The 15437-nt window shown below is 42.6% G+C and overlaps 1 protein-coding gene across 1 annotated transcript; it reads right to left on the bottom strand.

Moving 5' to 3' along the window:
• Positions 1 to 69: 69 nt before the first annotated feature.
• On the bottom strand, positions 70 to 8416 carry LOC306712777 (testicular acid phosphatase homolog; the record flags this gene model as incomplete). Its single annotated transcript, XM_079182194.1, has 11 exons — positions 70 to 179; positions 404 to 585; positions 2193 to 2299; positions 2402 to 2484; positions 2757 to 2889; positions 3336 to 3431; positions 5005 to 5103; positions 5366 to 5521; positions 6528 to 6614; positions 7148 to 7243; positions 8327 to 8416. 11 exons carry the CDS (start codon positions 8414 to 8416, stop codon positions 70 to 72), a joined length of 1239 nt encoding a protein of 412 aa, XP_079038320.1.
• Between the last annotated feature and the right edge of the window lie 7021 nt (positions 8417 to 15437).

Raw genomic sequence — 15437 nt, 5'->3', positions numbered from 1 at the left:
ATACATGGCACATGATTATTAGAGAAGCACCTCTCTGTATTTTTGGCACATGCGTGGCAGTCGTCTGCACTACACCCCCCTGGAGTAGTGCGCTCTCCTCCTGTGGATTGCCACTCCTATACTGAACAACAGCGCCACTGCCAGGAGACCGACAGCCACTGCAAGAGCTGTTATGACACCTGTGGGAGACAACAATCCTGTTTAGGTGAACGTGAATATGGAACATTTGGAAGATTTCCAAAAAACATGATATTTTTAAATCAGACAGTTTGGTGCTGAAAATCCCCTTGGCTGGTCCCTAAAGTAAACACAGGAATAAACGTATTGCAGTGATGCATTAACAAGGCCAAAAATATTTGTTGAAATAGAAGTCATGAGAATATATACAATTGTACTTCTTCACCTGTGCTTGACAATCTGGTCCTGAACCCACACTCGGCCTCCCAGTTCTCTGCCACCACGTCCCGCACCAGCTCAGAGAACATGGACAAAGGGCAGGGGTTCAACCCGTTGCATCCTGCCACGGGGTTGGGGTAAGGGTCGCGCCGGGAGTCATTGCGGTAATACAGCTCCAGAGAATAGGAACTGGGGGGGAAAACACAGCGAGATGACACACACTTGTGGTAAGTGTTTATGTGTATAGCGCTTTAAAGGGTACTCAAAAGCACTTTGCATTCTAAAAACAGAAACAATAAAATCAACAACAATGCAAACAAGGCAGAGAGATGATATTACAACAGTAAGAAACCAAGGAGGGGTAAGGAGGTTGGCGTCGGTGGATCTGTGGTTGCGGGTGTGAGTGTGTCGGTGCAGGAGGTCCGAAAGGTATGAAGGGGCGAGGTTGTGAAGGGCTTTGTAATGAGGAGAATCTTTAACTATTCTTTGCTGTATGGGGAGCAGTGGAGGTTTTGAAGGACTGGGGTGATGTAATCTCTGGTGCGGGAGCGGGAAAGCAGACGGGCAGCTGAGTTTTGGATGTATTTGTAGTTTGTTGATGATTTCGGTGGATGTGCCGTACAGGGCGCTGTTGCAGTAGTCCAGTCGAGAGGTGATGAAGATCGTGGACGAGGAGGAGAAGAGAGGGGCATAGACGGGCAATGTCTTTTAGATGAAAGAAAGCCGTTTTTGTGATGTGATGGACGTGGCCTTCGAAGGAGAGGGTTTGATCAAAAAGGTTGTGGTGGAATTTGTTGTGGTGGAATTTGTTTCGTGGTTTGGGACCGATGATGAGGATTTTAGATTCGCCGCTGTTGATTTTGAGAAAGTTGGCTTGCATCCAGGTCTTTATATCTGTGAGGCAGTTGGTGATGGTGGTGGGGGTGATGGATTTGGTGGAGATGTAGAGCTGGGTGTCGTCAGCATAGCAGTGGAAATGAAGACCACGGTGGCGTATTGTGTTACCAAGGGTGAGCATGTACAGGACTGTCTCAGAAAATTTGAATATTGTGATAAAGTTCTTTATTTTGTGTAATGCAATTAAAAAAACAAAAATGTCATGCATTCTGGATTCATTACAAATCAACTGAAATATTGCAAGCCTTTTATTCTTTTAATATTGCTGATTATGGCTTACAGCTTAAGAAAACTCAAATATCCTATCTCTAAATATTAGAATATCATGAAAAAGTATACTAGTAGGGTATTCAACTAATCACTTGAATCGTCTAATTAACTCGAAACACCTGCAAGGGTTTCCTGAGCCTTGAAAAACACTCAGCTTGGTTCAGTAAACTAAATCACACGTATGGGGATTATCACAATATTCTAATTTTCTGAGACAGTCCTGTAGAGGATGAAGAGGAGGGGACCGAGTACCAAACCTTGGGGGACACCTTGAGAGACTGGAGTTGAATGTATTGATACTAAAGAGCTGTTGGTGGTCGGAGAGGTATGATTGGAGAGGGCTGTGCCAGTGATATGGAGGGAGGACTCAAGAAGGGAGAGGAGGATGGTTTCAAAGGCTGCATTGAGGTCAAGTAGGAGGTTATGTAAATTATGTTTGTCATGTGCTAATTTGGCCATTGCAGTCCTGGATGGCTCCCATACTTTTATCGAATTGAAAAGCGAAAACAGTAATATACTTAAATGGTTTGGTGCGGCTAAACAGTCGCATGCGATTGCTCAAAATATGGCTGGCCATCTGACCTAGATAGTGAAATGAAATATGCAAAGGGCAGGCAGGGCGTCATTACCCATCATACTCCTGGTAGAACTCAAAGAGTTGACAGGCAGCATAAGGAGGAAGAAGGCCGTTGTACACGTCCAGAGCCGCCTGGAGGGTGATGAGAGTAGAGTCATGCTGGAACGAGAAACATCAAGGAAGGGAGGAGATACGTTAGGTGAAACGGCGGTTTGCACGATAGATTAGGAATGTGCGTTTGTGCCCAAACGTTGAACTTACAGCTGAGTACATAATGAATTTGAGCGTGCTCCCTTGCTCTACAGCCCTGGAGAAATTCCTCAGAATGGCATTCAGCAGCACCCCTGGTTAAATTAACACATAAGTGTCAACAGTGCAAAAAAATGTTCCCACCAACACAATCGTTTTGACCTTACGGAGCCTCATGTCTTAGCGCTGTAAACATCTTTGTCCCATCAGCTCATATGTGCTAATGTGCTTTTGGGGAGGCCCGGCCCAGCACTGTCTGAGGCATAAACAAAGCCTCTGCCAGCAGTCACAACATTAGATACACTGAGATTTTTTTTCACTCTGATAACATTGCTTTATGTGAATTGCCTCGGATGAGAATCCTCACCTCCCGAGAGCCTGGCCTTCTCTTTGCGCTTGTGACTGAGAATGCTGTACATGATCTCAAACGATGCAATTCTCTTCAGGGTGTCCAGAACATCTTGGGTGGCCCAGCGTGGGAGAGTCAAGTTATGGATCCGCTGCACAAGAAAGTAACATTCACTACCATACATCACGCTAATAATCACATTACACAACACATGAATGCCAACAAAAGGGTTTCAAATGGCTGCGTTTCATCGTTTCTATCATCCCGGCTATTTTTAGAGCCGGTCTGAAGATAACAGATGCTCATTTTGCAAGTGTGAATGAGCGTATTCAGCCTAGAATCCACCCATCTCATAACACTTTAATTATAATTTCAATATGTTGTCCTATTCATGTCTTACTGTATGTATAAAAATGATTTCCCCCACGCTCCAGCCCCCTCTCCATCTCTCTGCAGTGTTAAAGAAAACCGATCCCTTCTCTTTCCCCTCTTTCTGTTTGACTCTCACTGCTGGCGTTTTGATGAGTAATTGAAGCATTCGTAAACTGCAGAACACAGAGAGTATGATTGTGTCTATGTGTGAAACATCAAGGATACCTGACAGGTAAGAGTGTCGTAGACCCTCCATATTCTTTTGCCAACCAGTTTGGAGACGGGGTAGCCAGTGTGGTTGGAAAGTCCCTCCACAAAGTACTGCAATGTGCAGAAAAGGAGAGAACATTACATTCAACCAGTGGTGGATGAAATATTCAGATCCTTTACGTAAAAGTATCAAAACAATTCATTACAAATACTCCATGACAAGCAGTCAAAATCACAGTTTTAACTACTTTTTATACAGTTTGGTAGTTTAATCCAGTTGTTCCCGACCTGCGGGTCTGGGCCTTCAAAGGGTAACAACATTAATCTGCTGGTTACGAGGGGATTAATGATATTTTTTGTTATCCGTATTATGGAGTTCAAGTTTTGCTTTTCTGTAAATGATGTGACACATCTTTAAGTCATTGTAATCAAAAGCTGCGAGAAGTTTTAGAGGGGAACATCTGAAATTTGACAAGGAGCTCAAATTAGACAATACTTCTTTGGAAGGGGTCATGAAGTCAAAAAGGCAGGAACCCACTCATCTTTAACACTACATTGTATTGTATACACTTGTCATGTGATTTTGTGATGTCAAATCTTAATAGTAACCAGCTGTAAAATATAGGGGGAAAAAATCCTCATTTAAACTCAATTAATTTGCAAATGGCAATTATCCCCACGGATCGCCTAAAGAGCACATGCTAACCGAGATAGTGGACTAAAATGTACAATATTCCCCACTGAAATAATGTGGGGTTTAAGTTTAAAGTATCATAAAATGAAAATACTCAAGTTCAGTATAAGTATCTTGAAATTGCACCAATGTACAGCACTAATCACAACCCTCAACTCATCATTCAATGTTTGAAGAAAAACAGTTAAATTACCATTTGTATGAGTGATGTTTTTGCAGATGCACTGTAAATAACTACAGCATTGCAGACATTAGCTGGTTAATTGAATGGATTTGTATTGTTTATTGATTCAGTGTTGTTCACTTCAACCTTCGGTCAGACAACACAGTGACAAATGGCACCATTTTGGTTACTGCATCCAACTTGCAGGTACTGTGCCTCCAGCAGAGGGTGTGAAAATTCAATGCAGGAGGCCCCGTGTTGATCTCAAACACCACCTTAATAGGCAGCACATGGGACTCTGTTTAATTAAACCCTTTCATTGTAATTCTTAATCTAATTCAATCCAAGCGTTAATTAGCGTCTCTGAGAATGTGAGAGAGATTGCACTGTGCAGCTTTCTTCGAGGCACTGGAGTCACCGTGCCTGAGAAAATCACTGCGAGGACATGATGTCTGCAGCATAACTGTCACGTCCACGGGAGGTGCTGATAACGTTGGCGCCAGCAACTGTGAACTATATGTGTCACTTACTTACACAAATGTGCATTTCACAGCGTTTGTTAATTTACAAGTCAAGGCACGGATAAGCAGAAAAGAAGCCTCTGAGGTGAGGTAAAGTATTATTCACAGCCGTTCTGATGATACGATTCTGATGATTAAAAAGACAACAGACTAGCAAACAAGTTTTTAGTGGTTAACAGGCACATGAATCATGGAAAAGTGATGTTTACCACAAACCGAGCTGTGAGTAGAACGTCATAGAACAGACACTGAGGATGAGTTACAGTGTGTATTTCGATGACTGTCTTCTTCTGTGGTTTGTCTTACCTGGTGAGCCCTGAGGAACCTCTGGTACTGCTCGCTCTCAAAGGTCTCCGTCATCAGAGCTCTGAACCTTGGACAGTCTTTGCCCGGAGACTGTAACAGCTTGAAACGAAAAAACAACAGCACAACATCAGCTGAAATAATGTACATTCACTGCAGGTCCTGCAGTCTTCTGGGCACAATTATATGTTCATTTCACACTTTAAAACAGTTGTACATTTCAGCAGGGCAGGTTCACAGCTGAGGTGAATGCAGACAGCGACACAAAGCGACACAGAGAGCGACTCAGATTAAGTTGTACAAGTTTCTATTTAGAGTGTGGCTGCCATGTGAAAGGAAATATTCATGTGGCTCAGCAGCCCACCTTGTCCTGGGCCCTGGGGACGGTGTGCACTGGAATAGGCCTCCACAGTAACTGGGGCATGATGGGAGGCGGGCGTCTGATTGGGGGGAACATCCCAGCGAGGCATGCCTCGGTACTCATCAGAGTGCGGTCGTAGTCAGTGCTCCTCACATATAACTGTTGGAAACATGGAGGGAACATGGCATTGAAATGCATCCATATGTTGGTACTATAGGCCTGACATTGATTCCAACCGTGTTCTTCTAAATGGGAAAATCAGGCTGACATGAAGGATTGCATTCGGGACGTGGAGCTGCACATACTTCTGTTTCTATATTTATTCAGTAAAGATGCAAAAATAAATTGTACCCAGCAAAGCAGCAGTGTATCATGAGTTAACTGCAAGTCAACCGAGGTATTCCCTTAACATGAGGAGGAGGGGAGTCAGAGGAGATGCAAAAGGGATGAGAGAAGGAGGGGGAAAAAGATCCGTCCTACTGTGATCTCTTCTGACAACAGCCTTCGCACATCTATATCTCTCTGTCACCCCGTGTCAGGTTTTTGCACACAGTAAATCACGCTGATAAGGTTGGATGTTCCTGTGATGCCAAGAATGCTTCTTTTTTTTTACCCCCTTTTTGTCAAATTAAAACAGACATGGCAGCGCGAGGGAAAGGTACAGTGCAAGTTGACGGAGACTTGGGCGACAAATCGCCAATGACAGGTACTGAGAAGAGCTGTTATTTTTGTGATAGTTGCGTGTTATTTAAGATATGGAGAAGAGAGGACTGAACGCAAGGATGGAGGGGGAGAAAAGAGAGGAAAAAAAAGAAGACAGTGTGTAAAGAAAACAGACAGAAATCTGATCTTAATAATGACAGTATGTCAAACATGCAGCCCAACATGCGTGTTGCTAGCTGTCGTGTACATGGTGCCCCACATGTTACAGCACATAAAGGCCATGGCAGTGATATCACCAACATGAGTCATGCTCATTAGCTCTGTGTGTGTTGTAAGAGCTAGTGCAGGCGGTGGCTCGCACATGATTTCAGATGTTGGGCCGAGGGCACGCGCAACAACAGCATTAGGTGACACTGAAGCGCACAGGCTCAGGGTACGTCAGAAAAAAACTGAATTACACAGACACACACACATACATGTCTCCATACACAAATACACCTACCTCTTTGTTGTTGTAGTCCTCACTGAGAAAGTTGCCATAACGCCTCTTTAGAAACCTGCCCAGCTCAAACTGTTGTTTCATGCCCAGCTGAAAGGAAAATTGACGGCACTGTTAATCTGTGTCGAATCTGACCTTTCGCTACAGATTTGGCTGATTTAAGGTCAAATTCAACTTATTTACATAAAATAACACATTTCACCCATTATACAGGGCCTCCAGGCCAGAACAAAGTCACAGTAGGAAGGACTTTAATTATAAATCTGCAACAAGCATTTCTTTCATTTTTAAGACTTGACTGATTTTGTGTCATACAGATCACAAGTGAAACATACTGTGACACCAAAGCTAATGTGTGCCTTTGGTGTATTTACTCTGTAAGTGACTTTCTTGTCAAATTATGTATAAAGATTAATTTGCATGTTGCATTTTAAACTCTGGACTTGTATGGCTAGTGTGTGATGGATTGATGAATTTGATACACTATATACATCTAAAAGCTCTTCATATTTGGTTGTTTGTTGGCCAAATCCTGCTTGACAAAATGTTAACGGTGACACACACACACATACACACAAATACACACACACACACACACACACACACAGCGTAACACCCAGTACCTCAGTCAGCTGTCCGAAGCCTTGAGCCCACACTTTCTCCCCATGAGGATCACTGGGATACGACTCAATAGGCGATCGATCGCCGTGTCGGAACACCTTAAAAGTCATAACAGATAATGTCACATAGATTCAGACGCCACGCTGCTGTGCCAGCGTAGCGTTCACTGCGTACTTAAGGAAAAAAAAAAATCAACCCTGAGACAGAAGTCAGGACTGTGATCTTGGACAGTTCAGCCTGGATTTGAGACACAGAAGAGTCATTCTGATGACACAAATGCCGGAGCTGCTCCGTTAGTATCATTAACCTGACGACTCACTTTCTGGGCAGCGACATGACACACAGGTTGATTAAACTGGATTATGGATTACATCTGAGTCACTCTCGGTAGCACCACTGTGACGTGAACATCACAAACATTTTGGATGTAAAAACCACAAAGTCAAGTCAGCAAAGCTGTGGTTTGCTTTTAGAGGTAAATGTTATGTTCAACGACTCATTGTCGTTTTGATGCAAAACACCTTCCTAAGGTTGGACATGAACAGAACTAACCTAAACTAAACTTGACACAAATTAAAATGATCATTTTAATAATAATAATATAGACCATTAAAACACATTTAAACAAAAAAATATTAAAAAAATTACACATTTACATAAAGAAATTATAATAAACAGATTAATGAGACAATCAACAATACAATTTAACAACTACACTGCATGTAGTGAACCTAATCCTTACATTGGCTTTAGTAACTGAATAATAAATAGTAACTGTCAAGCTACAGTATGTCTGCTGTGTGTGTGTGTATATACACAAATGACAAACACACTGATGTAATATGGATTTTCACCGAAATCCTTCAATTGTTCACTGAGCTGTGCTGTAAAAGAAAGATATGCAAAGAAGTTTCCGAACGACGCAGTAGTGTCTGGGTGAGAGATGCCTCACGCTGTTGACTTTAGGCTAAAAATAATCCTTCGGCAAGAAAATGTGTAAATATAATAATGTTCACTGAGCAGAAAACACAGTGTAATCAGAGACAAAGTGCAGTCGTATGTGATCTAGGAAAAGACCATGTGTGGCTCGATGATGTCAAAATGTTGTAAGAAAGCTTAACATGAAATGCCATCGTTGTTAATCATGCACACAGAGAGGAAATGAAACTGGACACACTTACAGCTACGACAAACTTCAGCATCCGGCACTCAGTCAAGCAGATGCAACAGAGGAGGAATAAACAGCCCAAACTTTCCTGGAACTTCCACATCTTTTTCGCTTGTCGATCTCTACCTCCTTCCCAGAGTTCCCTACAGGAGCGAGAAAAAAACGTCTTAAAAGTTTCAGTGTAAAAGTTACAAGTTCCACTTGTGTTATATTTTAGTCAGGCAATTGTTGTGTAAAATGTGTCTTTTTAGACCAGTCATATAACATATTAAATATGTATGTTTGCTCCTCCTTTTTCCCACCACATGCTACAACGCTGTAGCAGTATTTATGTCAACTCGATTTGAACAGTCCTTAAGATGGATGGACAGCAGAGTTCATGTACAGCAAAATGCCTTGTCAAAAGAGATTCAACCGATCATATAGATGAACACATGCACTTACCTCAGCACAGTTGCTCACACATGTTGCTGTTTCAATCAAACAAGTTACAGACAGAGGAGGACTGCTCTGCATCCCAAATCTCCAGTCATACCCGGATTGACATTAAGTGCATGTTCCAGTAAAGGAAGGAGTGCTTTTATAGCCCTGCTACCTGACCTCGTCTCTCCTTCTCTCCCTCTCTCTCTCTCTCCCTCCCCAAGGATTTCTGATCCCAATCTACTTCATCGTCGACTGAAGTCCAAATCACTGTCTCTGCCAATTCCCCGCTGTGCAGTGACATGACAACCCCCCCCCCCCCCCCCCCCCCCCCCTCGGCAGACATATTTGAGTCATCTTTTGAACTTAAGGATACATATTTGGCTCTTCAATGTGGATAACTCCACTTTAAAGCCCCATATTCTTAAGGACACTTTAGCTTTAGAGTAACAATATGACAAAGATATGGGTGAAGTTAAGACGTGCCCACCTGGCTTCTTAAATTGTACTTCTGGAGCATACGCACACACATACACACTTCCACACCGGCCCTGGGCCACAAACACTCATTATAACGTGCAATGTCACCCGCCGTGGGTTTGGCCCCAAAATTACAGGGCCTGGAGTGTTTTCCCTGACTCGACACACATGTAAGTATCTGTTAGTATCAAAGCAGCTTTATGGGATACAATGGGATTAGTGAGTGTGAAGATGTAGAGCCATACAGCGTAGACATCTTATTTGATAAGTGTAAGATAGGATCTATTGCACTAAGTGATACACAGTACAATATTCACAGGGGTAACATGGATGTTCGAAGCATTAAATTAAGACTAAAATGACATTGATTTGAAGTAAAAGAGCACACACATGGTCTCACATGCATGCACGTATTCACTTTTACTAAAGTTAAAGTAACAATACCAGAATGTAAATCCAAATTGTATAATTACAATTACAGTTTTTGTTATTGTCAACAAATCCCCCTTTGCCAGATATAGCTTGTTCCTCGGTGCCATCGTCATCCACAAACTATTAAATACACATGATTAAACCAAACCACTGGACTGCATGACGTGTGTCTTTAACACAACAAACATGAGCATTGTATTTGTTTTGAGTCATTACCACACACGTGTCCTGTTGCTGTAAAAATAGATCGATTATTTGTTCCTGTTTGGTTACTGTCGGGTAAACACTGCAATGCCCAGCTGTTTAAGGAAATCATTCAGCCTTTTAAAAGAATACCCGTTTTCAAAGATGCACATCTCTGCTAGGAACCTATGGACATGGAGCAGACAGTCAAAATGTTTGGTCTTTTTTTTGGAATTTGTTTACAATAACAAAAAAAAAAGAACATCACTATAGTGTACACTGTACAGTTACATATGTAATATGTAACTAGTATAGTTACATTAAAATGTAACTGGATGGATTATAAATAATACATAGAAATACAAAAATAAATGTTCTCTCATTTCAAGTAAAATAAGGGCTCCATCTAAAAATAAAATACACAAATGAATTTTTGAAAAACTTGCATCTTAAAAGAAATTGCTTGACTTTTGAAAAATGAATGAAAAGGAAAAAAGGAAAGTGTGGCTGGAGTGAACTATTTTCTTCTCTTTGTTAAATCCATTTCACATCATAACGGTCTCAGTGAACTTTATAATAAACAATCTCTACACATCTCAACATCTTGCCCTCAGTTCAGACTGGAGTGTTTGGTCTCGTGGTGGCGTTTCACATCGGCGCATTTAATAATGGCCGCGGTATCTGAACATACGAGTCGTTTAGTAGCGCCAGCAGGAAGAATGAACAAATAAGAGTTTGTCCATTCTTTGTTAAAAGCTCTGTTTTCGTGGTCCACGTATCTTTTTAGAGCACGCCATGTAAAATTCTCTGACTTACTTTTCCCACTGCTCTCTCTCCGTCTCCCGGGTCCGTGTCCAAATCTCACTCGGCTCACGATGCGTTTCAGAATACAGATAGTTGATTGGCTAAGTAGCGTCACGTGAGATGATTTACAGCGTATGTGATTGGTCGGTGTATTTCCTGGACTGCTGAACGAGTGCCGTAAAGGCTGGAAAAGCTGTGCAGGTTAAAATAGAAGCGCTTCCGCTAAAATGTATAATTCTCAATTATCCATCAGTTACACGTCCGGGTCCGGATCCGGACCGCGGTCCGCCTATTGGCGACCCCTGGTGTACAGTATGAATAAAAGTAGCCTTTTAAGAGTAGCATAAAGTGGAAATAACCATGCAAAGTACAAGTACGTCAAAGTATAGTACTTTGGGAGATCTTAACTTTCCACCACCGTGCAGATCTCTCTCGGCCCATCTGTTTGCATAGTAATGCTCTCACTGTCTATAGCACACACACACACACACACACAAACACACAACACACAACAAACACGTGTGGTACTGTAGCTGGTACAGGTGGCTTTATAAAACCATACGCGTGTACAAATGGGTCAGTGAGTCTACCTACACTGATCTCCAGAACAAACACTCAAGAGTGAGTGGAGGAAAAGAAAGACGTACGAGGCCAAGATACACACATAGACTGTTCACACACACACACACACACACACACACACCATCATACTGTATGCACATTCGTGCTACAGTTGATACCCACCAGTTCATTGAAGGGTCAATAAACACGCATGCACAGACTCACAAATCTGCATCTCTGCATCTCTTTTTTTCAGTGAGACAAACATAAAACACACACACACACACACACGCCATCCTTTTTTTCCTCCCTCTCCCCCAAGTGACTGTAGTGGTTGTTTTTTTTTGTCTTTGTTGAAATAATTGCAGTGATTTTCAAGACTGTTGTCATGGCAACACAGAGGTTGATGCATGTTGACAGAATCTGTTGCAGGGCGACCGAGAGACTGAAAATGGGAGATAAGAGGTGGGAGGAGAAGCGATGCTTGTGCAAGTGTGCGCTCATGTATGTGTGTGTGTGCGCGAGGGTCCATGTACTACAATCCACATGATGAATGGAGATGAGCAGGATGGGACACCTCAGACCGATAGAAGGAGGCCTATAAGACTCGGGAATGAACAGTTATTAGTGTATTGTGAGCGGAGGAGAGGGCGAGCGAGAGAGGGAGAGAGGGAGGAAACCGGGGGTGCTATTTCAGTCCGGGCGTTGTCATGGAAACTGCAGCCTCACTACAAATGGAGACATCCAGAACACATGGATCGTCAAACAAATGGCGTGCGCAGGGCCCAGCGTGAAGCGACGCCGTGGCTGTGTGACACCGCGCCATCGCAGTCAAACCCACCCCCACCCCTCCAGTCAGAGGACAGCGGCGTCTTCTCCATCACAGAGACTGAATATCAATGGGAGGGTAGCTTTTAGGGAGTGAGCGGTGGAGGAGGGGGACAAATGCTCAGAGTCAGGGGCTAAGTGACAGGCAATGGTGTCCATTCAGGCAGTGAGTCACAGCCACTCGCCCTCCGTCTTTTAATTAACAGTCTTTTCCACACTTCCTTCCCTTCCCTCCTCTCCTCTTGTCTCTTCTCCTGTCTACCCCTTCCCTCTCTATCTGTCTCCCATCCTCTCCCCTTCTCTCTCCCCTGCGCTCTGAAGGACGGAAGGTATTCCCACATTTCTCCGTTCCTATAGCAACACCGCATCGAGAACAGGAAAGAGAGGACGCAGGGAGGGAGGGAGGGAGGGAGGAGGAGGAGGAGGAGGAGGAGGGAGGGAGGATGGAGACGTGGTGGGGGTAGGGAGTGAGGGGGAGGGGTGTGGAAGCGGCCTAAGATGAGGGGATGTGTGAACAATGCTAATGCTAATGTTAGCAGCAGCGACAGAGCAAAATGTTGGTGAATTCCGCTCTCGTCGCATCACGCTGGGCGCAGACTCACATTTCACTTCCACATTTGCATAATTGCCGGTGGGAATCTATTTGCTCTTTATGTCGCTATGATCGTTGCCATCTTCCACAAAGCATGTCTCCGCTTAGACATTTAGACTCTTTTTGTTTTTCTCCGTGACATTGACCAACTCTGCCGAGCTTGAGTCCGATTTCTTGAGCATCATTTGGGAATGAAAGCAAACAGATCAGTGCAAATCTAAATATAAGGCAGTTTGGAACTGAGCTGCTGTGCGCTTCTTTTCCAATAATTCAATCAGCTCAAATCAATGCAGGTCAAATAAGCACAGCAGCCGTGGAAAGACCAGAGCTATTTCATCTCGATGTCATCATCCCATTCAATCAGGACACAACGCAATCTCATTATCTCCCCGTATGTATCGTAAGGCCTTAGAACAAAGCAGTGTTGCATCAATATCCCAACATGTTAAGATATGTAGCGAGCAGCAAAGCTCATGTGGCCTGCAGAGGAGACAAACGCCCACATCCTCTTCCTCTTCCCTCAGTACACGGGTTTGTCTGGCTTGACATGTTGTAGAAACCTCAGTAGATACATCAGTACTGACTGAGATTAATATTCCTTCATACATGCCACATGCACGAATGAATACTTGAGCTTCTCGGTACCTTGAGTAATCTGCTGCATGTCAACATGTCTCGCTGTCCTCTCCTCTCAATCAATAAGTCATCTCTTGGCGTCAATATTGTTTTCCCCATGGGACAAAAATGTCCTTCCGTAGGACAAAAGGAGGATAAGCAAGATGGGAGGAAGGGGATGTGAGAAATAGAAAAGTTTGTTCTGTCTTCATATGTCATTGTTTTATCCATGCAAGGAATCTCCATGCCTTTCATTCAAATACCCGCTGATCTCCTCCTGGGTAGAGCAAAGCCAAAACGATGTTGACGGACAGCGTGACAGGGCAGTTTTTGAGACATTGCTTCATATACTATATTGTGAAGCCATATCTTCCCACTTGTAAAGCAAAATATGAGTCAAATAAATAACAACAGGAAATCATTTTGCTTTTAGTTATTGGCAAGCATTCTCTTCTCGCGCTCATCTAATCTTACTTGATTGAACAGTCGGTCAATACCACATATAAAAACAAATTTGACTGCCAAAAAACACACTTCAAAAAAAGACTGAAGCATTTCGCAGATTTTGTTAGATGAGAAGATTGATACTGCACCGAGATCGTCTCTGTAGTTAAGTATGGAGCCAGCAGCTGGTTGGCTTAGCTCAACATAAAAACTGGAAACAGGGGGAAACAGCTGTCTGAAGTTAAGAAAATACACCTACGAGCACCTCTAAAGCTCACCAATTAACACATTATATCTCATTTGTTTAATCCGTACTGTAGAAAAGCTCAAATGTAAAAATGACAGAAGGGGTTATGTGTCGGACTATTTATTGGACAGAACCAGGAACTTATTGGAGTCTTGTCGTCACTGTAAGGTTGCAACCAGCGGAGACTCCACATGTTGTTTATTTTATTGTGCATTTGTACAGATTAACCAAAGGAGATATGATGTTAATTAGTTGTGCTGGTAGGCAGATCTCTTAGCCTTTGCACAAAGCCAGGCTAGCTTTTTCCAGTCTTTATGCTAAGCTAAGCTAACCTGCTGCTGGCTTCACATTTATTCTACAGGTTTAAGAGTGATTTCAATCATCTCATCTAACTCTCAGCAAGAACACGAATTAGTATATTTCCCAAAATGACAATTCATTTAACAATGAGTGCCAGAGCTGACTATGTGAATATTACTGAAGCATCAACGGGGTAAGTAAAAGTCACAATACAATTCAGAGTGCCATAAAACGAGGACACCATTACCACACACACACACAACATTAACCAAGCAAAGTATATAAACATTACCCCTATCTGCAGTTATGGTAAATCAATACTCAAGTAAGTAACAACATCAGCGCAGTGCCTGGAAAGTGTGTTTGTGTGTGGGAGTGCATGCACTGGGGAACAATTTGCAACCTACAGTACGTCCCTCCAGCAATTACAAGGCAAGTGTCTGTTCATAATAAATGTTGGAAAAACAAATATTCATAGGAAAGTAATTACTTTAAATCTCACAGTCTATCATTATCGGTGAGATTAATACACAAACTGTTTTATTTTTTGTCATTTCTAGTAACAGGTCATATGATGAGATTGCATTATAAAGTGGCTCATTACGCGCTGTTTATTTTTAAACATTATTTTAGCATCAAGAGGGATATTTTTATCTCTGACCCATTGCAGCAAATTAGTCTGTGAAATAGTCGGACTAATTTAATTTTTAAATCACTTTAGGGGTGAAAATGTAAGTTATGTAATAGTACACATTACCAAATAAAACTGATACACTTGAGAATGAGGAAAAATCCGTCTAAGTCCAGACACCATATACAACAGCAGCTGTATTTCACACACACCTGAGCAGCATTTAGTGGGAGGAGAAACAAACTGCTTTTTTCCGGGTGACATGCCTTGTTGGTCAGGTTGAGTGCTTTATCCCCATAAGAGGTGAAGAACTGTCTGGGGTTACAAGGGCTCCTGAGTGCTTTCCAAGCACACTAGACACATATAGCCTCCCTAAAGTATGTTAGTGTGTCCTCTCTCTTTGGATTATTAATTGAGATATTTTGGGTGAGGAAGGAAACAATATTCCTAAATCCAAATGATCTGCTGCATGGCTCTTAGTGATATTGGGAGAAGAGAAGGACTCTAAATATAGACTGAAACAAAAGCAAAGTATGTTCAGTACAGAATGAAAAAGCCCTCTGAGAATTCAGCAGCAAGCTCATAAT

Source organism: Pholis gunnellus, assembly GCF_910591455.1.
Source record: "Pholis gunnellus genome assembly, chromosome: 21".
Taxonomy (NCBI): Eukaryota; Metazoa; Chordata; class Actinopteri; order Perciformes; family Pholidae; genus Pholis; species Pholis gunnellus.
This window is presented reverse-complemented; position numbering and strand designations above follow the sequence as displayed.